A 23,797-nucleotide genomic window follows, 5' to 3' on the forward strand; every position below is an offset into this window, starting at 1 on the left:
AGGTTTTCTTCCAGAATGGTCCTGTATTTGGCTCCATCCATCTTCCCATCAATTTTAACCATCTTCCCTGTCCCTGCTGAAGAAAAGCAGGCCCAAACCATGATGCTGCCACCACCATGTTTGACAGTGGGGATGTTGTGGTCAGGGTGATGAGCTGTGATGCTTTTACGCCAAACATAACGTTTTGCATTGTTGCCAAAAAGTTCAATTTTGGTTTCATCTGACCAGAGCACCTTCTTCCACATGTTTGGTGTGTCTCCCAGGTGGCTTGTGGCAAACTTTAAACAACACTTTTTAAGAAATGTCTTTCTTCTTGCCACTCTTCCATAAAGGCCAGATTTGTGCAATATACGACTGATTGTTGTCCTATGGACAGAGCCTCCCACCTCAGCTGTAGATCTCTGCAGTTCATCCAGTGATCATGGGCCTCTTGGCTGCATCTCTGATCAGTCTTCTCCTTGTATGAGCTGAAAGTTTAGAGGGACGGCCAGGTCTTGGTAGATTTGCAGTGGTCTGATACTCCTTCCATTTCAATATTATCGCTTGCACAGTGCTCCTTGGGATGTTTAAAGCTTGGGAAATCTTTTTGTATCCAAATCCGGCTTTAAACTTCTTCACAACAGTATCTCGGACCTGCCTGGTGTGTTCCTTGTTCTTCATGATGCTCTCTGCGCTTTTAACGGACCTCTGAGACTATCACAGTGCAGGTGCATTTATACGGAGACTTGATTACACACAGGTGGATTGTATTTATCAACATTAGTCATTTAGGTCAACATTGGATCATTCAGAGATCCTCACTGAACTTCTGGAGAGAGTTTGCTGCACTGAAAGTAAAGGGGCTGAATAATTTTGCACGCCCAATTTTTCAGTTTTTGATTTGTTAAAAAAGTTTGAAATATCCAATAAATGTCGTTCCACTTCATGATTGTGTCCCACTTGTTGTTGATTCTTCACAAAAAATACAGTTTTATATCTTTATGTTTGAAGCCTGAAATGTGGCAAAAGGTCTCAAAGTTCAAGGGGGCCGAATACTTTCGCAAGGCACTGTATATACACCCCATTTTTTTCACCAATTTAGTGGTATCTTGTCTCATCGCTAGCATTCCCGTACGGACTCGGGAGAGGCGAAGGTCGAGAGCCGTGCGCCCCCCGAAACACAAACAAGCTGCACTGCTTCTTGATACAATGCCCACTTAACCCGGAAGCCCACTTAACACCGTACACACCTGGCAACCGTGTAGGCGTGCACTGCGCCTGGCCCGTCACAGGAGTCGCTAGTGCGCGATTCGACAAGGACATCCCTGCCGGCCAAACCCTCCCCTAACCCGGACGACGCTGGGCCAATTGTGCGCGCCCCATGGGTCTCCTGGACGTGGCCGGCTGCGACAGAGCCTGGACCCGAACCCAGAATCTCTAATGGAACAGCTAGCACTGCGCCACTCGGGAGGCCGTGAATCTGTTTTTTGTGTAATTAATTAGGTAGAAATATTGTCCTGTAGCTAATTGACCTTGGAATCTGTGCTTTATTACCACAAATATCATAACATCATGATTTTCAAGCGTGTTTGGTGCCTGCGTTTGTGCATATTATCTGCAAATGCTGGCTTCCTGGCTGATGTTTTGGTCACTTTTGAATGCTGGCGGTGCTTTCACTGTAGTGGTAGCATGAGACGGAGTCTACAACCCACACAAGTGGCTCAGGTAGTGCAGCTCATCCAGGATGGAACATCAATGCGAGCTGTGGCAAGAAGGTTTGCTGTGTCTGTCAGCGTAGTGTCCAGAGCATGGAGGTGCTACCAGGAGACAGGCCAGTACATCAGGAGACGTGGAGGAGGCCGTAGGAGGGCAACAACCCAGCAGCAGGACCGCTACCTCCGCCTGCAAGGAGGAGCAGGAGGAGCACTGCTAGAGCCCTGCAAAATGACCTCCAGCAGGCCACAAATGTGCATGTGCCTGCTCAAACGGTCAGAAACAGACTCCATGAGGGTGGTATGAGGGCCCGACATCCACAGGTGGGGGAGTGTGTCAGCAGTTCCTGCAAGAGGAAGGCATTGACGCTATGGACTGGCCCGCCCGTTCCCCAGACCTGAATCCAATTGAGCACATCTGGGACATCATGTCTCACTCCATCCACCAACGCCACGTTGCACGACAGACTGTCCAGGAGTTGGAGGATGCTTTAGTCCAGGTCTGGGAGGAGATCCTTCAGGAGACCATCCGCCACCTCATCAGGAGCATGCCCAGGCGTTGTAGGGAGGTCATACAGGCACGTGGAGGCCACACACACTACCGAGCCTCATTTTGACTTGTTTTAAGGACATTACATCAAAGTTGGATCAACCTGTAGTATGGTTTTCCACTTTAATTTTGAGTGTGACTCTAAATCCTGACCTCCATGGGTTGATAAATTTGATTTCCATTGATAATTTTTGTGTGATTTTGTTGTCAGCACATTCAACCGTGTAAAGAAAAAAGTATTTAATAAGAATATTTAATTCATTCAGATCTAGGATGTGTTATTTTAGTGTTCCCTTTATTATTTTGAGCAGTAATATATATATATATATATATATATATATATATATATATATATATATATATATATATATATATACATATATAGTACCAGTCAAAGGTTTGGGTATATAGTGTATATTATTAACACCATATTCCATGGGTTTACTGACCACAATCCATTGAATTAATATTAAGTGTTAATTATTAGGCGTCAGGAGAGCACAGCGCATCAATCAATCAATCAAATTGACTTATAAAGCCCTTCTTACATCAGCTGATGTCACAAAGTGCTGTACAGAAACCCAGCCTAAAATCCCAAACAGCAAGCAATGCAGGTGTAGAAGCATGGTGGCTAGGAAAAACTCTAGAAACCTAGGGAGGAACCAGGCTATGAGGGGTGGCCAATCCTCTTCTGGCTGTGCCGGGTGGAGATTATAACAGAACATGGCCAAGATGTTCAAATATGACCAGCAGGGTCAAATAATAATAATCACAGTGGTTGTAGAGGGTGCAACAGGTCAACACCTCAGGAGTAAATGTCAGTTGGCTTTTCATAGCCGATCATACAGAGCACGTCCGGTGAACAGGTCAGGGTTCCATAGCCGCAGGCAGAACAGTTGAAACTGGAGCAGCAGCACAGCCAGGTGGACTGGGGACAGCAAGGAGTCATTAGGCCAGGTAGTCTTGAGTCCTGGTCCTAGGGCTCAGGTCCTCCGAGAGAGAAAGAAAGAGATAGAAAGATTAGAGAGAGCATACTAAATTCACAGAAGACACCGGATAAGACAGGAGAATTGAGATTTCCTCATAGTGCGGATATTAATGGTGACATGTGCAACACCATTCCCGCTCCCACTACAGTAGAATATATGGTATAAATAATCCGCAAAGTAAAGTAAAACAGTTCTTAAATATATAGCCTACATCTTTATCACATAAAATGTGAATTTGGAGTAAAATATAAATCCGAATAGACAGTTCAGTGTACTAAACTCAGCAAAAAAAGAAATGTCAACAGAGTGACATGTGCAACACCATTCCCGCCCCCATATTTCATTTAGATAGTTAAAGTAATAAATTAATAAAGAATTTCTAAATTTCTAAAAACCGATTGATTTTAACACAATTGTTGTGTTTGGGATGACAACATTTGATGAAATAACAAAAAAAAAGTATAAACTTCAACCATTTATTTCCCTTCATAATTTATACGCCTTCATTCCACATATCATCACCCCCCCCCCCCCCCCCCCAAACAATTAGACATTGTTCTTGGGGGCGCTAGTTACACCCTGGTACGCTACGTGCCCAACTAATTGATATTAAATAATTAGAGATAAACCAATTGTTTTTGTACCCACCATGCGTCATTTTGCGTAATGGCCATGTGAGGTGAAATGTGTATGTTTTGGGAGTGAGCACTGTTTGTTTGGCCTGATCGAAACGTTGTCAATAAAGCAGTGAATTGGGAACTTTAACAGTGAGCGGGGCGATCTTGTTATTTTCTTACACCCATTCAAAAGATGAATGGACCTCCTACGTACACACATAGAAGGTGGAAATCAAAGTTCCCTCCAACTGATTCGTTCTTGCCCCAGCCCTGCTATAGCGTTTACATTGATTACAGGTACAATGTCTATTGGCATTAAAAACAGGATATTATTGGATATGCTAAAGTAGAGAAAAACGGCGCGGTATGATCTATTCTAGGTCTACTGAGTATGATGACTGGCTAAAGATCTCTGTTGATCGACTACCTTCTTATCTTCTTTACAATAATTACCGTATTACTTGTCTGACCTCAGAAAACCACTCCATCGAACACGTCACAACAGAGGATGACGTAAAAACTCGTTTTGGCGCTCCAGGCTGATGAAACGTCGGGTACCACGTTTGAAACCTAAATCAAATCAATAACATTCACAAATACACTCATCCAGTGTCACCTCCTGGTAATGGCAACTCTGTGCAGTGCAGTGTTCACCAATAAAACCATGTTTTACTTACTCCAGAAAGCTCAGCACACATTTAGCTAACACAAAACGGATTGGACATTGCAAAATGTGGCAAAGAAAGAGTTTGTTGCATTTTTAATGGTTTATTGTGGTCAGACAGGCTGGAAGTAGCCCGGGTTGACTTTTCCAGATGATTACATCTGTCAGTGTCACCTGGAATTACAGAAGAAAACCTTCCAAGTATGGTCAGCAGAGGGTGCTATAACCCTGAGCCGTGGAGGCCTTGGCAACATCTTAATGTCACATTCATTTCACACTACAGTAGAATATATGGTATAAATAATCCGCAAAGTAAAACAGTTCTTAAATATATAGCCTACATCTTTATCACATAAAATGTGAATTTGGAGTAAAATATAAATACGAAGACAGTTCAGTGTACTAAACTCAGCAAAAAAAGAAACGTCAACTGCGTTCATTTTCAGCAAACTTAACGTGTAAATATTTGTATGAACATAACAAGATTCAACAACTGAGACATAAACTGAACAAGTTCCACAGACATGTGACTAACAGAAATGGAATAGTGTGTCCCTGAACAAAGGGGGGGGTCAAAATCAAAAGTAACAGTCAGTATCTGGTGTGGCCACCAGCTGCATTAGGTACTGCAGTGCATCTCCTCCTCATGGACTACACTCTTCCACCAAGGCACCTGCAAGTTCCCGGACATTTCTTTGGGGGAATGGCCCTAGTCCTCACCCTCTGATCCAACAGGTCCCAGACGTGCTCAATGGGATTGAGATCCGGGCTCTTCGCTGGCCATGGCAGAACACTGACCTTCCTGTCTTGCAGGAAATTACGCACAGAACGAGCAGTATGGCAGGTGGCATTGTCATGCTGAAGCGTCATATCAGGATGAGCCTGCAGGAAGGGTACCACATGAGGGAGGAGGATATCTCCCTGTAATGCCAACAATGACAAGCTCAGTCCGATGATGCCGTGACACACCCTCCCAGACCATGATGGACCCTCTACCTCCAAATCGTTCCTGCTCCAGAGTACAGGCCTCGCTCATTCCTTCGATGATAAACACGACTCCGACCATCACCCCGTGTGAGACAAAACCGCAACTCATCAGTGAAGAGCACTTTTTGCCAGTCCTGTCTGGTCCAGCGACGGTCGGTTTGTGGCCATAGGCGATGTTGTTGCCGGTGATGTCTGGTGAGGCCTGCCTTACAACAGGCCTACAAGCCCTCAGTCCAGCCTCTCTCAGCCTATTGTGGACAGTCTGAGCACTGATGGAGGGATTGTGCGTTCCTGGTGTAACTCGGGGTTGTTGTTGCCATCCTCTACCTGTCCCACAGGTGTGATGTTCGGATGTACCAATCCTGTACAGGTGTTGTTACACGTGGTCTGCCACTGCGAGGACGATCAGCTGTACGCCCTGTAGTGCTGTCTTAGGCGTCTCACAGTACGGACATTGCAATTCATTGCCCTGGCCACATCTGCAGTCGTCATGCCTCCTTGCTTCATGCATAAGGCACATTCACACAGATGAGCAGGGACCCTGGGCATCTTTCTTTTGGTATCAGTAGAAAGGCATCTTTAGTGTCCTAAGTTTTCATAACTGTGACCATTAATTGCCTACCGTCTGTAAGCTGTAAAGACTGTTCCACATGTGCATGTTCATTAATTGTTTATGGTTCATTGAACAAGCATGGGATACAGTGTTTAAACCCTTTACAATGAAGATCTGTGAAGTTATTTGGAAGACAGGGTCCTGAAAAAGGGACATTTCTTTTTTTTGCTGAGTTTATATTCTGTTTTAATTACAGGCCTCTAGAAACATCACTACAAAAACTTCAGCACATTTTCAAAATACTATTCTTTGCCCATGTAAGCAGCATAATGTACAGCACAGTGACAGTCAAACATTCTTTACAAATCTGATGAAAAATAGAAAAGGAAAAATGAAATCAGAAATAGTTTTGGTTTATGCTTTGAAGATCAAAACTGTTCATTCCTTATTCAAATGCTGTACAGGCAAGCAAGATTATGTGGAAAGTTGGGACACTGACACAACCTCTGTCAGGATTCTGCTCTTGTCGATGACTTGTCCAGTTTCATGTATGGGGGTCTTATTGAACTGATTGATACTAGGGCTGCGACGTCATGGAATTTTTGATGACGGTTATTGGTCAGCCAAATTACCGCGGTCATCATTATGACCTTTCAAATAGCAAAAAATAAAAAAATACAGTTACGATGGTTATTTTATTTTCATGACGGTCTTCATCCATAACTGTTGGTTAAACTGTTGTATGGTAATTGTGCCAGCCCTAGTTGTAACAATACAAAAGAAAAGGCTGATTGAAATAGAGAGTGAATCAGTTTGTCTTCAGGCACTCTTCACAGTCCCATCATTGAGGGAAGACAGCTGTACCTGTGGGAGGGGACCACATTCAATCAGTGTGGATTGATTGATACTGTAAACGGCTAATAATAGTAAGTAAAGTTTAGTTAACCTCAATATTACTAAACCCCACCAACATTACATTCTCTAATGCAATGCCAGTTTCATACTTTTTGGGCTACCTTAACCATCTCCTGTGTCACAGTCCGGGACTTTCCAGTCCATCTTGCGGCCTTTCTCGTAGAGTCCCTTCAGAACTTTGCGGACTTCGTTGTTTCCTCCTCCACGACTCAGTTCCAGGTACTTATTGTAGAGAGAAAGCGCGGTGCGTGCATCCTCGATACTGTCATGGGTCTCACCCTGGATGTTAAGGTCTGGAGAAGCAAGTAGCAGTTTTACCATTTCACACAATGTTGTGTTACACGGAGAAATTTGGAAAATGGCAGACTAAGAAGTAATTTTTATATGAACAAAACAGTGGTTGAGGAGTATAAACTCTTACCCAGGAAGTACCAGGCGAGAAAGCGCAGAGAGATCATCCTCTTACGAGGCATGTGGAACAGGTAGACTGTGTCAACAACCTGATCCTTCAGCACCTGAGCCAGGAAACATAAAAACACAAATGAGCTCCCAAACTCCCTCCACTGAAATGACCCCGTCTACTGTTTCTAGCTAACCAATAGGGCAGGATTACTGGACACAGATTAAGATTGGTTCTGGACTAAAAAGCCATTTTAAAGGACATTTTCCATTGAGCATTCTTTTTAGTCCGAGGCTTAATCTGTGTCTGGGAAACCGGCCCATAATCTTTACTAAAACTGCAGCCAGGGGTATAGAAACAGGTCAATTTGGTTCAATTTCACAATCCGATATATTAAGAATACAAATTTACCAGCAAATTTATAACCCGGAAGTCCTTTTGTAAACCATGGCCGACAAAGCGTACTCCGGTGTCAATGAGGAAGCGCAGCTTCAGGTAAGTTGACTTCAGAGTGGTCAAGTGCTTGGAGGAAATCTTAGCATCTAGGTCCCCTGGTTTGATGCCTGAGTACTGGGTCAGATAGTCCACCACCTGCACCAGCAAAAGAGTGACGTAGATTCAACTTTAAGAACTAAGAGGAGTTGAATTTAGGTATCTTTGTTTAAGAAGCTGTATTGTTTGTGGTTATATAACCTCCGATTTTACTGCAAAGCAATAATTATCTGAACATCCATCCATCCTGTTGAAGTACTCATATTATTGCCAGGTCGAGAGGGGCTGCATTACCTGCTCCTGAGTAGAGATGTAGTCATCGATGAATGGTACTCCATCGTTGGGACCCTGACCGCGCACACAGGTGATCCGTGCCACAGACATCTGACTGGGCTTAATGGTAGACTTGGTGCCATCGCTGCGTAGCTCTGCCTCCTCCTACATACCCAAAGACATGGATTTGATCCATAGGGGGGAATTTAAACAGTGGATCTCCAAGCAGAGATGTTGATTATTAGCATCATTTTTATGCTGCTAGGGTGAAGCTGCCCCTCCTATACACCTATTTAATGATTACGGTTAGGATCTGGGTAGGAAAAACGTATCCAAACTGTCCCTTAGAGGAACCTTCTAGATACATAGTTGATCTAGCAATCTGACATATACACCAAATCTAGCAATCACACTTCTGCCAGACTGACCTGGTTGAGGGTGACAAACTCAGCGTCCAGCCCCACGAGGTCTCCGGCCTGGGGCATCTCACTGACCATGAGGGGGATGAACGTGGCGTGGCTCTTCCTCTGCTTCCTCGCCAGTGATGCCTCTGTCAGCAGCACACTGGCCTCGATGGGGTTTTTAACTGGGAAAGACAGACAGAAATCAAGTGTTGGAGTGGGGGTGTTATCAAACAGGTAATAACTGCAGTCATACACAGTACCACAAACACCACCCATCTTCACAGAGGAGGTCAAGGTTATGTTGCGTACTGGTTTGGACTGACACCAAGACAAATATCCTGTTTGTGTTATGTATACTGAACAAAATTATAAACGCAACTTGCAACAATTTCAAAGATTTTTACTGAGTTACAGTTCATATAAGGAAATCAGTCAATTGAAATACATTCATTAGGCCCTAATCTATGGATTTCACATGACTGGGAATAAAGATATGCATCTGTTGGTCACAGATACATTGAAAAAAGTGGGCCTCACAATGGGTCTCAATCACGATCTCGTCACGGTATTTCTGTGCATTCAAATTGGCATCGATAAAATGCAATTGTGCTTATGCCTGCCCATACCATAACCCCACAGCCACCATGGGGCACTCTGTTCAAAATGTTGACATCGGCCAACCGCTCGCCCACACAACACCATACATGTAGTCTGCGGCTGTGAGGCCGGTTGGACATACTGCCATTGAGTGGATTGCTTACTGCGTAGGTCGTATTTGGAGTGGTAGTTTCTCTTGGCGTAATACAAGATGGCAGGCACCTTCCAGTTCACATCAAACTGTGCTGCTTCCGCCTGAAACACACAAACAAAAACACAAACACTTATTTTAGACTCCTGTTATATTTGAGGAATTAGTAAGATATTTGATATGTTGATTCAGTGAGTAATCAAAGATGACCTTGTCAATTGGCTCAATCAGGAAATCATTGAATAGATACCACTGCTGGTGTGTTACCCCCTTAAACCGCAACATGAACAAAAATAAATTAGTCAAATATGGTTTTCACATTATTATTATTAGCATATATACAATGAGTGTACAAAACATTAAGAATACCTTCCTAATATTGAGATAACCCCCCCTTTGCCCTCAGAACAGACTCAATTCGTCAGGGCATGGAATCTACAAGGAGTCGAAAGCGTTTCACAGGGATGCTGGCCCATGTTGACCCCAATGCTTCCCACAGTTGTGTCAATGTTGGCTGGTTGATGTCCTTTAAGTGGTGGATCATTCTTGATACACACTGGAAACTGTTGAGCATGGAAAATCCAGCAGCATTGCAGTTCTTGACACAAACCGGTGCGCCTGGCATCCTACTACCATACCCCTTTCAAAAGAAACTTAAATATTTTGTCTTGCCCATTCACCCTCTACATCTTTCTTTTTTATTTAACCTTTATTTAACTAGGCAAGTCAGTTAATAACAAATTCTTATTTACAATGACGGCCTACCCCCCGGCCAAACCTGGACAATGCTGGGCCAATTAAGCGCCGCCCTATGGGACTCCCAATCCCGGCCGGATGTGACGACACACACACACAATCAGTCTCAAAGCTTAAAAATCCTTCTTTGATGTCTCCGCCTCTTCATCTACACTGATTGAAGTGGATTTAACAAGTGACATCAATAAGGGATTATAGCATTCACCTGGTCAATCTGTCATGGAAAGAGCAGGTCTTCTCAATGTTTTGTACACCAAGTGTAGCTTTCCATTCTCCTGATGTCTGTTGATGTTCTTACTTTGGCTCTAACAGATCTATCCATCCACTCACCTCTTTTCTGACGTGATAGGTCTCTCCCACTTTGATGTGTGCTACCAGATTTCCCCCAGTTCGAGCGTCCAGTACATGAGGCACAGTAACCACCAAGTCATAGAGAGACGCTCCTTCAGCCTCCTCTGTGGAGCTCAGCTAAACAATTGGTTAAAGAAAAAGCATTTTCATACATACAGTATTAACACAGTTCATTCTATTAAACTGAAACCAGTAGGGAAAAACAAAAACAAGCTAGAAGGAGCCAAATGGAAAAACCATCTTAGAAAATAATTTGGTGAGTGAACCTATGAATGTAGTTGTTGGCTGTCCTGTGTCTCTCACCTAGGGTTGCACAATTCCATGAACTTTCAATCAATTCCCTGGATGTCTTGAAAAACAGGGAATTTATAAAAATGGCCCAGAATTTTGAAACCCTTCTCTCACCTCTTCTTCCTCTGGCCAACTGCTTATCTCCAGGCCCTGGCTTTTGCTGATGGACATCTTCAGAGTGAGAGGGATCCAGATGTGACGCAGGTCCTCCACTCTGGTGTCAAAGGTCAGGCCCTCCGTATTGACCAGCCCCTCCCTAAACAACATGGAGGTTATCAAAAGTGCATTGAGGAAAATGTGAATTTCAGTTTACTCCCTGAATTGCCTCGATGCCGGGTAACATTTCAAAAACAAAATGTCAGATGATCATTGTTTTAACAAGCTTTCCCATCAATATTTCCATGAGAGTATGAACTCTCAGCCAAATATGTGGAAAGGTTCATCCTTCGTACTCTAAGCACCACTCTGTTGGTTGTGGTGGTGGAGGTTCTTTGGGCTTATGGGGTTCCATTTCCTCTTTCTTCTTGGCCTTGATGAAAGCGTACTGTGGAGAGAGAGGAACAGCTTGATTCACTGTAATAACTTTGTGGGCAAAATATTACCGACACTGGAAACACAAACAACACCATCGGGATAATAGAAGTACTACATCTTTAATGTGCTCCTGTAGCTCCTGTAAATATATGACCATCATGTCATTGTAAATATCAATCGCAGTCTGTATTCAGCATTTGCCATTGTAGGAGGAAAAACTCAAGCGGTCGATCATGGTTTGGATTTAAGAGCTCACCTCTGCCTGAGCCTTCCAGAACTCAGCTTCTTTGACACTGTTCACCTCACAGTTAATGACCAGTACATCAGGAAGGCAGCGGATGTTCCGTGTCTGCACCTAGAGATAGATGGATACAGGAAAAACACATGAAAGAATCGACTTAAAACAACAAACAAACCCATTTTAAAACTAAAAGAGTTCAAGTGTCACTTACTGTGGGCTGGTACTTTTCACAGTTCTCACACCATGCCTGTGTACTCTGCTCCAGACATATACTCTTCTTCAGGATCTCAGCAAAGTCGTACTCCTTTATCGTCTTATCTAACAGAATAGGGTTTACAGTAAAACATCAATATATGATCAAGAAATCCATTGTACTACCCAGATAACAGTGACACTAGTCAACTACTTGTAGAGTAAAGATAATTAGGGGAAAACTTACCAAGTGAGTTCTGCTCAGGGTAGTGCATGGTGAAGAGCAAGGTGAGAGAGGAGCGTACTGTCTCCTTTCCACAGCGACACAGGCTGCTGTTCTCAACCTCACACCCAAACTGCCTTCCGATTACAGACTCGCCTGAGGAGCCCAGAGCACTGTCCCAACAAAGCATAAAACAATTATCAAGCCAAAGTCATCACTAAACACAAATAGAATATGCTCTAGTATACACTAAATAAATGTTAAAAGCTGACTTACTTCCTAAGATTGAGAGTTTAAGAAATGCACATAATTTTAACTCGTATCTTTTTTTTTTTTGGGGGGGGGGGGGGGGCTGTTAATAATTTAAAACAAAAGGAAAAAGGTGTCACCTGCTGCCAGCATGACTAGCGGCAGCAATGCTCTCCAGCATGCTTACAGAAGGCTGTGAGAGCACATTGAATGAAAGTAGACAAGTAGGGGGGGGGGGGGGCTGTTAAAAATGTAAAACAAAAGGAAGAAGGTGTCACCTGCTGCTGGCTCCTCGGTAGGCCTGTGGCCCCTCCTGCTCCTGGGTCTCCTGGTGGAGCTGGGTTAGAATGAATCGGTTCCAACTCTGGATGAGACGACCCAGCCTGGCCTTCCCCGTCTGCTCATCAGAGTCAGCCAGGATAAGGCCCAGGGCAGACGCCTCTGGGATTGTTCGGAAAGCTCGGAGGAAATTACTGGCCTTTGAGAGGGGTTAGAGGGGACAGTAGTTGCAATGAGTGAATGGCCATGGGAGTAGGCAGCAGGATGGTTCAATTATGGTCCGTCAGTTCAGTGCATACATAAACACATTACAGTGCTCTATTACAACTGCATCAAAAACTTTATTACAACTCTATTACATCTACATAAGACCATTACTACAGGGGTCTATGATTTTGTATTGACAGATGGACCATATGACAGAGTGTGAGATGTGTCATGGCTGTCGGTGGCATAGAGCTAAAATGAATAGAATGGCTTGGAACCTCTGAACCTCTGACCATCTTTTGATCCATCAATGATTTGGTTATTTATTAGCTATAATAACACCAACCGTTATAAATGAAATGTTAATCAGATGTCTTATTCTTACTCAGGTCACTTGTCTAAACCCAAAATAGGTTTACTCCAATAGCTGCATTGTTTTTAAAATGGCATGTAGACAAATTGATTTACACATTACATTGACATATTAGTCTTTTAGCAGACGCTCTTATCCAGAGCGACTTACAGGAGCAATTACAGGAGCAAACGAATGGAGGCTGTTCTGAGGGCAAAAGTGTGTGTGTGTGTGTGTGTGTGTGTGTGTGGGGGGGGGGGGGGGTGGGTTCTTAATTGTCGATATACTCAGTGTATTCAACTCCACATAGCCTTGCGGTCCACCGTTTTTGTATTTTGTACCAGTTTCCGTCCCTGTACAAAGGCATAGTCTTCAAGCTAAAGAGGACACCCAAAGCTCTTTAGAGTGAGGGAAACTCACCACTCCATTTGTATTTATTTGTAAAGCTCCACCCACCCGCTTCTTCAGAGGACAAAATTAACTTTTTAATTTTATTTTTAAATATATATTATTTTTTACAGATATTTTGTTACATACATATTACTCATACACTTTACATCAGTGGCGGTCGGTGAAGTTTAAGATGAGGGAGGACGTTTTTTTAATGAGCATGGCCTTGTTTCTATTACAGCATATTGGATGACTGTCATTCATATTCTATTCACCCAGTTTAATGTAATCGATAGGTCTAGGCTACTACATGATACTTGAGTTTTCCCTATACCCATCATGAGGTTGCTACAACTTAGCCAATGAATGAAAGTTTACGAAGGTGTACACAGGTCGAGAGAAAAATGAGAGTAAATCAAGGTGACAGACAGTAACACATTCAACACCTCTTTGCTCACTCTTGCCTGCATCTAGCTGATCTCGGGCGCAGTCATTAGTCCAACAGTTGCAAACGAGAGTTTCTATTGGAGAAATTCAGGTATGTTTATCCCCGTTTTGTTCCATTTGCTTCCGTTTAAGAAACGTTTTTCAACAGAATTGGCGTAATGAATACATCCCTGATCACACTAGGGCTGACCCCATTTAGTTGACTGGTCGATTTTTTGGTTGATCAATAATTTTTTAGTCGAGCACACCAGTACCCACCCATTTAGCGTTAATTCACATAATTTCTAATCTACAATGTTTGTTTTGTTACCATATTTTCTGTTAATGCATTTAATATATTATTAGTATTTTACAGTTCTCATTGTCGAAGTGGACACGTTATTTACAATGTACAACCTAGGATACACTTGTGAGAAACATGTTTTGGTTAATTTCCTTCCATTTACGAGTTGTGTTTTGATCACTCTTGTCAATGTTGAATAAGGACGGGCACTGATTATGCATAGAAATAGGCCTAGGATACCTGGCCAGCATGCAAATGTTGGCTTATAAAATGTGCCCATTTGGGGATCTGATGGTATTTCTGATCATCTTGAAAATAAAAGAGAGCTGTACACTCTAGGAGCTCAGATGCAAAAATTTAATTACCAACGTTTCGACAGCCAAGCTGTCTTCATACCAACGTTTCGACAGCTTGGCTGTCGCAATGTTGGTAATTACATTTTTGCATCGGAGCTCCTAGAGTGTGCAGAGTGTGCTCCTAGAGTGTGCACACTCTTGGCATTCTCTCAACCAGCTTCACCCGGAATGCTATTCCAACAGTCTTGAAGGAATTCCCACATATGCTGAGCACTTGATGGCTACTTTTCCTTCGCTCTGCTGTCCAACTCATCCCAAACCATCTCAATTAGGTTGAGGTCGGGTGATTGTGGAGACCAGGTCATATGATGCAGCACTCCATCACTCTCCTTCTTGGTCAAGTAGCCATTACACAGCCTGGAAGCGTAATGGGTCATTGTCCTGTTGAAAAATAAATTATAGTCCCACTAAGCGCAAACCAGATGGGATGGCGTATCGCTGCAGAATGCTGTGGTAGCCATGCTGGTTAAATGTGCCTTGAATTATAAATAAATCACTGACAGTGTCACAAGAAAAGCACCCACACACCATCACACCTACTCCTCCATGCTTCATGGTCAGAATACACATGTGAAGATTATCTGTTCACCTACACTGCGTCTCACAAAGACACGGCGGTTGGAACCAAAAATCTCAAATTTCAAATCAGACCCATGGACAGATTTCCACCGGTCTAATGTCCATTGCTCGTGTTTCTTGGCCCAATCAAGTCTCTAATTCTTATTGGGGTCCTTTAGTAGTGCTTCTTTTGCAGCAATTTGACCATGAAGGCCTGATTCTCACCGTCTCCTCTAAACAGTTGATGTCTGTTACTCGGTGAAGCATTTATTTGGGCTGCAATTTCTGAGGCTGGTAACTCTAATGAACTTATCCTCTGCAGCAGAGGTAACTGATGGTCTTCTTTTCCTGTGGCGGTCCTCATGAGAGCCAGTTTCATCATAGCACTTAATGGTTTTTGCGACTGCACTTGAAGAAACTTTCAAAATTCTTGACATTTTCTGGATTGACTGATGTCTTAAAGTAATGATGGACTGTCGTTTCTCTTGGCTTATTTGAACTGTTCTTGCCATAATACGGACCTGGTCTTTTACCAAATCTTCTGTATACCACCTCGACCATGTAACAACACAACTGATTGTCTCAAAAGCATTAAGGACAGAAATTCCACAAGTTAACGTTTAACAAGGCACACCTGTTAATTGAAATGCATTCCAGGTGACTACCTCATGAAGCTGGTTGAGGGAATGCCAAGAGTGTGCAAAGCTGTCATCAAGGCAAAGGATTTCTACTTTGAAGAATATAAAATATATTTAGATTTGTTTAACCCTTTTTTGGTTACTCCATGATTCCATGTGTGTTATTTCATAATTTTGATTACTTCACTATTATTCTACAATGTCGAAAATAGTAAAAATAAAGAAAAACCCTTGAATGAGTAGGTGTCCAAACTTTTGACTGGTACTATACAACAGCATCGCACAGCCATTGAAGAGGAGCGGGACAACATTCCACAGACCACACTCAACAGCCTGATCAACACTATGCGAAGGAGATGTGTTGCGCTGCATGAGGAAAATGGTGGTCATACCAGATACTGACTGGTTTGCTGATCCACGCCCCTACCTTTTTTTTTAAGGTATGTGATTTCCTTATATGAACTGTAACTCAGTATAATCTTTGAAATTGTTGCAAGTTGCATTTATAATTTTGTTCAGTAAACATAACACATATAGTATATTTGTCTTGGTGTCAGTCCAAACCAGTACGCCACATAACCTTGACCTCCTCTGTGAAGATGGGTTGTGTTTGTGGTACTGCGTATGACTGCACTTATTACCTGTTTGATAACACCCCCACTCCAACACTTGATTTCTGTCTGTCTTTCCCAGTTAAAAACCCCATCGAGGCCAGTGTGCTGCTGACAGAGGAAGCAGAGGAAGAGCCAGGCCGGAGACCTTGTGGGGCTGGACGCTGAGTTTGTCACCCTCAACCAGGTCAGTCTGGCAGAAGTCTGATTGCTAGATTTGGTGTATATGTCGGAGTGCTAGATCAACTATGTATCTAGAAGGTTCCTCTAAGGGACAGTTTTGGATACGTTTTTCCTACCCAGATCCTTAACTGTAACTCAGTAAAATCTTTGAAATTGTTGTATGTTGCGTTTATATTTTTGTTCAGTGTTTGTGTGTACTTCACACTGTTGAGGTAAAAAATCTGAGTATAATGCTGTATGGATGTGAACCCCAATACATGTTCATGTCATCATCACCAGTCAACTGCATTACAGTTAAAAACTACTTTCACTAACACCACTGATTTCTGTATGCTAGCTATGCTACCAGTTTATACGAATGGGAGTAGCACTTCTAAAACTGAAAAGGGACAACTTCTAAATGCTGCAAAAATAGCTAAATGTGTGCACATCAGACTTTAGTAATGCACATCAATCATGGCGGATTTGATGAATAACCACTTCGTTAGATTCGATTTGTTGAATATGCCCCAATCCGGCATCCTTCTATCACCCACAGTCTGCGTTCCATTCATTTATTTTCCGCGTCCATGTCAGTTGAGTTGACTTAACAAATCACAGCACAGATTGAAGGGAATACTTTGTGCTTTTACTTCCTGGCACGGGTACACTCAAAATGGCTGTCAGTCCAACCATTATGCCATCATTGACGTGAATGGAGAAGGCCTTTCTATTCATTCTATTGCTATGATCAGTGGCTACCTGACAGGGGTCTCCTCGTGACAGGTCCAGCATGTGGAAGAGGAAGCCCAGCTCACACGCCAGACAGAACTCCTTCTGACACAGGTGGTTCTGGACCAGGCAGCGGATTGGCTCCAGGAAATACAACACCTAACCAATCAGACACACAAGGAAAACACACACTGAAATAATCTTACAACATTTTCATTTGTAAATGGGAACAAATAATCATGAGCTTGATAAATTAAACAAATATAAATCAACCTTGTTATACTTAGAGTACATAAATAAACGCCACTCATTTCCGATTCTCACCTGGATCATGCAGTTGCAGTAAGCATTGGGAATGTGAGGTTCAAGACCAGCAAACAGGGTCCTGTTGTAATGTTTGAAGTCAAAGTCCTCCAGGCCAAGTTTGGAGTATTTGATGGTGACCTGATGGGCACAAAACAATCCAAGATGTCAGGTCTTATCGTTAACACAACAAGCTAACCACATCACCCACAATGAACTGTGCTCATAACACATAATCATACTATTAAACCACACATTTCACAATTACAGGTAGATAAAAATGTAATTAGTAAAGAGACACACCTTCCTATATTTCTTGGGCACCATGTACAGGTGTGGTTCTTCATCTCGACCAATAAGAGACTCAGGAACACCCTGATTGTAGTTATCATAGTCCAGCTCAACCTCCTTGATCTTGTAAGGAACCTGAAACACAGCAAACAGGTCATTGGGTCACCAAGAGAGGATTTCTATACAAGCCAAGCATAGTTCAGTATCCAACTCTTCCTGGATAACACTGCCTGGACAAAAAAAATGGATGAAAACCCATTGCTTCTGATGTAAAATAAATAAATAATTAAATACACTGAATTTGTGGATAATTGATGTACCTGGTTCCGGGGACGTGTGCGAGGATTGGGGGCGTAACCAATGAACCCTACAGAGTTCATAGTGCGCAGGATCTCTGGGTCCACTGGGGGTGCTCGCCTGGAGGATAAAAAGGTGAGAAATATTTTTATACTTACTTTAACTTAGTCATTAACATTTTAGTCCTTTAGCAGACGCTCTTTCCCAGAGTGACTTACAGTTCGTGCATTCATCTTAAGACAGCTAGGTGGGACAACCACATACCACAATCTTAAGAAAATGTTACCTCAAAGAAGTTATCAGCAATCTGAGGTAGCAAGAAAATACACTTTTGTGGGGAGGTGAGAAGACAATTGATCCTTCTGGCACAAGAGAATACATCTACGGGAACATTTGTGAAGAGATTGGCATTAACCCAGCTCAAGGTGCAGTGAATTCACCCCATTGCCTACTTCAGCAGATCAAAGTCCCAAAAGGACACAACACTTGTCTTAAAACAATGTGTTACCTACCTAGGGCTGGGAGTGGCCTGTGTGGTGACCCAGTCTGACAGCAGCGGCTCTGAGCTGTTCAAAGGCATGGGGATGAGGGACAAGGGCAACAGGTCATGGCTCCAGTCTAGCTGAGGCAAGGAGTCTACCAGACAGGGCAGCGCAAACTCTGTCTCCCGTGAGTAGCTGTTGTAGGAGACTTCTGGGGCGTCTGACCAGAGGTGCACACCTCCCCCTGAGTCCCCAAAGGCCAAAGCCTGCTTGCTGGAGGACACATCAAAGCTCATGAGCAACTGGCCCACGGTGTTGACATGGAAGACGTCAGCCAGGTTAGCTAGTCCAGTGGGCTCACAGAACTGACACTCTCCTGGGGATGGAGGGAAAAGAGGGTCAATTATTTTCTGCAGTCTGATAAATACAGCAAGCAGGCTGACATAACAAACACATTCCCCATTTGATCAATACCTGTCTGTGAGATAATGGCCAGGCGTGACGTGTATGTAGGGATGAAGCGCAAGAAGAGGGGGTCCACGTGCACCTGGAGTGGTGTCACAGTGCGCATCATGCGCAGGTCAAACACCATGAGGAAGCGGTCACACGCCAGTCTGTTCAGCCCTCGACTGGAGAACCCACACGCAGCCAGGAGGTTGCCATGGACATCGAAATCTGACAGGCTACCGGAGAAGGCATCAAACTCATGTTCTAGCTTGAAGGTGCGCAGGTCACAAAGGGACACCTGGTTTTGTGGAAGGCAAGATGATGAGCTATATGAATGGTTAAGTATGTAAAAAGCCATAGTAGCATCTTCCAAACACTGAGAAACATGGGTGGCCTTGGGCCTCTCTTGTTGTCTTTACCTTCCCAGATGTGTTCCCACAAAATAAGAAACGATTGGACTGCCGCATGATAGCTACCCCTGGAGCCTCGACTGTGAACTAGGCATTGGAAGGAAAGATCACAATATTTACAATTATTCATCTATTCAATTACTTCTTTTAAGGGGCCTATAGGCGACAAAATACAGGCAAAATGATTTATTGCAACTATAGTTATATTTTCACATGCTGATGTTATGCAATACCTTTTGGGTCTGCTGCACAGTATTAAGGTCAAATTCAAGCACATAATTCTGTAGTCCACCCATGAGCATTGCATTGTTTTCTGTCATAAGCAGACTATGCATGTCAGCTCCCTCCTCCATTCTGAAATGTACAAGTTCATTAATTAAGACAATTATACAATAATGTACAGTATTCAAGGTGGACACCCAAACTGAAGCTGTAACTTTGCTTCAACTGAATGTTGATTCTACAGATACCTTTTTGCAAGCATCATTTCAGCACCCACCTTTGAACCTAAGCAAACATGGCTGCATGGCTCGCATAATAACATGAATGGGTTAGCAGTGAGAACTAAATCAGTAAGAAAACTACAATGTGCAAAAGCATTTGCATGCCACTCACGGGTAGTCGAACATTACAAGGCCTCCACGAGTTTGGCACTTGAGATTACTCTTAGAGAGAAACAGAACCCCTGTCTCCATGCTCTGAATCTGACGAATGTCATCAGTCGAGTGCGCCTGGAAAGATGAGTAGCGGCCCATGGTCGAACCAAAGAAGGACATTGCATGTCCCTATGGAAAAGAGAGTGGGGAAACAAGTTAATATCAATGGGGAAAAAAAGGTGCCGAATAGCCCATATTGCAAAATAACACAAAAAGTGCCAACTGAAACGAAAGTGAACAAAACATTTGTGGACACACATGTTCCAAGTACTAGTAATACCCTATTGGGTTGTTACACCTCAAAAAGGTGGAACAGATAAAATAGGTATTCCTGCAACATTATATTGTTGAAATATTATTTGATCTATGATAAATTACGCTAATTGATTGCATTCAAACTGGCCATTTTAAATTATAGGATTCATATAATATTCAGTAAATATAGTAACCAACATCCGATTTGGACCAATGAGTTAGACATGAGGAATCCAAAAAAATGGTCAAAGGCCACCCCACATCCTCTGGAAATCCCACCCCAACAAAGAGTATATAGTGTTCGGTCTCTATGTCTGACAAGTAGTACGGAGCTGCAGCTCTGAGTATTTTTCTTCATCCTGTGTAATGTACTCTAAATATATTTGGTCATGTTTTTTTTCTCCCCTGTTCAGAGAAATATGTCATTGAAGTTCTTATGTTTATGTCCCATCCTACATACTGATATTACCAGGTTCAGACCACTAGACAATGCTTTTCCTGATATTAGGTGATTTGTTTTAAGGATCCCCCCAATGTTAAAGGGATCGTTCACCCGAATTACAAAATTATTGATTTTCTTACCCTGTAAGCGGTCTATAGACAAGGTCTAACAGCAATCCATGCTTTGGTTTTGTTGTCATCCGTTTCAAATGCTAACTGTTTTGCATTTGTGGCACAAATCCAATTAATGGTACCTAATATCAGCATTTTCATACATCATGTGCAAATCATCCTCAAGTATAAAAAAAATGTACTGCGTAACACAATGATGTTACTTATAGATTACTTGGATATGAAGCATGAAAATGCTAATATAGGTACCATCTAAGATAATCTAAGATAGTGGGTGTCAAGGCTTGCTGAAATTACATGGAATGACCCTATTTTCGCAAATAATAATTTGTCTCTTACCCTGTGGTTTCCCATCCAGAGTAGCTCCTCTTGCAGGTCAAAGTGAGTTGCTGTGACAGGAACGCCCACCTCTGCATGCACACTGTGGAGCTCAGAGAACATCCCCTCCATCATGTGCACAGACTCAGGTATGGCCACGGGAAGACCATCTGGATCAAGCTCCACACCTTGCAACAAACCCGGATTGAGTCGTGGATCCATCGAGGGCTCCCTACTCGGCTCTAGATTCCCATGGAGGGCGGGTGCGTATTCACCCATTCCTGGGTCCAGACCATCAAAGTTCATCATGAGGACATCTGTCCTGGAAATAAAATGGGTGCATGTTGTTCAAATAGGCTCGCAAATTGGATTACAGACTGACTGTAGTATCCAGTTAGCTACAGATTATGAATTATATTTAGGTAGCATTCTCATTAGGCCATCATTGTAAATATAGAATTTGTTCTTAACTGACTAGAGGAGTTAAATAAAGGTTCAATAAAAATAAATAAATGAACACTAGTGACCTCTTGGCGTAACAGAGGTGTATTCATTCAGCAGATTCTGTTGCAAATCGTTTTTTAAACGGAAGCAAACACAATGAAATGTGGAAGGATTTACCGCTGAGGTATATGGGACTTACCTGAATTTGTCCAATAGAAACGTATTTTAGTTGCACGTTTTGCAACTGTTTGGACTAATGATTACACCCCAGCTAATCTAGCCCTGTCAGCATGCTAAGCATAATAGGTAACCATCAGGGCTATAGTTGTTGGTTTGCTGTATTCGTAAACTAAGTAAGAATTACAATATTGCTATACTGGATTGCAATAGTACAGTGTTCATTATTTTTTAAGAAATTAAAAGAGGACAAACTAGTTAGCTGTATCGGCCCAACATGTGCGGATTTCATGCAACTGTTTGCTAGCTAGCTAACGTTAGCGACGTTAGTAAGCACCAGCTACAGTTTGGATAACACAACTCCTAATACGAATCCCATGTTTAAAATCAATGGAAACAAAGACATTAATAATTTACTAAATGTATAGCTGTACACTGTGCCCCCAAAAAATAGCTTCTCAGTCTCTAATTTTGTTATGTAGATTTCTTTGCGCCCATGATTGCTTCATTCATAATAACAATAAAACCAACGAGCATCCAAGTACTTCCGGAGCAAGTAGTGTCGCGACGTTCACGAAACGACAAAGTTCAGAACCAACCCTCAATGTTCTTATTCTTCATCCAATATGTTGCATTACTGCCACCTACTAAACTGGAGTACAACTCCCTTATACTTTGCTTGAAGAATAAATAAACAAATACGCTACCATCTAACACTACACTATCAACAAAAATTCAAAAAACTAATAAAATATAAATATCACCCTTCTCCACTATTTAAATATATTTAGTCCTACCTCATGCCAACAACCTGAAAGGATGGGACATCACCACTTAACACACCCTGTAACTCTTCTGATGTCAAGTCTCGCACACCGAAATACTTCTCTGCAGCTGTCACCACAACCTCTATTTTCTGCAACTTATACATTCCATCCCTGCAGTACAGTTGATAACCATTGCTATAAATGCAAAAAAATTCAATCTTACTAAAACATATATCACTTGTTGGCCTATTCTTCTGTACTGGTACAGATCTCCTACTCACACCACTCCTCTCAGGATACTTATATATCCTAACATCACTATGTCAGGCAAAGACTCAACATCTGCGTCGCACCAAATGACGAGCATCACAAACACCGGGAATCTTCCCCTTCAGTTGGTCAACTTTAACATTTACTGCTACCCCAGTAATCACTCCTTTCAATGGCACACTTTTCTTGAGAGTGAAACAATTCAGATTTCTTGCTCCCATTCGTATAATGCAGAGCTCCTTCTACCCTCACCAATTCCATAGTATCCAACTCTGTTTTCACCCACCCTGAAACCACAAATCGATCAGCCAAAAGGCAAGGGGACACTTTTTCCAAAAACTTCACTCCTACTGTCACAGACTCATCTTTATCCCGACCGTTGGTGCAAGCCTCAGGCTCCGAGAACCTCATCACACCTCCCACCTCCGATACTTTGACCTCATTCCTTTCCATTTCTCCTCCTGCCTTCAGCTCACTCTGCTTACACTTTCTACCATTATTCTTTAACAAACCATCTCCCTTTTTCTGCCATTTGTAACTGACTCAAGCTCACCATCTTCCTCCCTCTCTCTCTTAGACCTCCTCTGCCTCTCTTTTCCCTCCATTCCTCCTCCGTATACCAAGTATACATCTCCTTATGATAATACTGTGCTTCTCCTGACATATATCTTGTTTTTGCTTTCTCAAGGGACACCATTTAACCGGCTGTCAAAATGTCCATTCAATCAGTACGAACCCCTTGGGATGTTGCACTCAGCAGTGCATCCCACTTATAACGCAGCTGCTTCGTCTTGATGTTATTCCAAACCCTCAATGTTAAAAACGTTGCAGTCGATTGTAGATAAAGTGTGGTAGTCTAATGTTAATTTTACAGTGAAAAGTAAATCCTTGAACTCTCACCTCTTTGCCTGTGCAGTAGGCCTACACAATTTCATGTTTTTTCATTTTTTCTTTGTCAAGAATATGCTTAGG

General features: G+C 42.6%; 1 protein-coding gene across 2 annotated transcripts; it reads right to left on the minus strand.

The window, feature by feature from the left end:
- Positions 1-5,513: 5,513 nt before the first annotated feature.
- On the minus strand, positions 5,514-22,329 carry pan2 (poly(A) specific ribonuclease subunit PAN2). Of its 2 annotated transcripts, none has more exons than XM_064957311.1 (26): positions 21,811-22,329; positions 21,189-21,484; positions 19,981-20,150; positions 19,599-19,719; positions 19,375-19,452; positions 18,983-19,253; positions 18,539-18,884; positions 18,050-18,146; positions 17,742-17,864; positions 17,460-17,579; positions 17,166-17,294; positions 12,399-12,598; positions 11,896-12,044; positions 11,668-11,774; positions 11,472-11,570; positions 11,134-11,225; positions 10,796-10,937; positions 10,370-10,507; positions 9,494-9,553; positions 9,297-9,387; positions 8,560-8,717; positions 8,153-8,296; positions 7,778-7,957; positions 7,388-7,481; positions 7,068-7,259; positions 5,514-6,915 (listed from the first exon to the last, which is right to left on the minus strand). In XM_064957311.1, the coding sequence occupies exons 2-25, from the start codon at positions 21,474-21,476 to the stop codon at positions 7,069-7,071; spliced, it is 3,588 nt and encodes a 1,195-aa protein (XP_064813383.1). In that variant the 5' UTR covers positions 21,477-21,484; positions 21,811-22,329; the 3' UTR covers positions 5,514-6,915; position 7,068. The 2 variants fall into 2 exon arrangements, with proteins under 2 accessions (XP_064813383.1, XP_064813382.1); XM_064957310.1 differs by having other exon boundaries at positions 21,189-21,489.
- Between the last annotated feature and the right edge of the window lie 1,468 nt (positions 22,330-23,797).

The sequence above is a fragment of the Oncorhynchus masou genome, chromosome 33, assembly GCF_036934945.1.
Source record: "Oncorhynchus masou masou isolate Uvic2021 chromosome 33, UVic_Omas_1.1, whole genome shotgun sequence".
NCBI classification, from domain to species: domain Eukaryota; kingdom Metazoa; phylum Chordata; class Actinopteri; order Salmoniformes; family Salmonidae; genus Oncorhynchus; species Oncorhynchus masou.

Coding starts and splice junctions, on each gene's coding strand:
- pan2 (XM_064957311.1), bottom strand. CDS start 21,476: ATGATGAACTTTGATGGTCTGGACCCAGGAATGGGTGAATACGCACCC. Junction 19,453..19,598: donor CTGTGCAGCAGACCCAAAAG/GTATTGCATAAC, acceptor TCCAATGCCTAG/TTCACAGTCGAGGCTCCAGG. Junction 11,775..11,895: donor CCCTGAGCAGAACTCACTTG/GTAAGTTTTCCC, acceptor CTATTCTGTTAG/ATAAGACGATAAAGGAGTAC.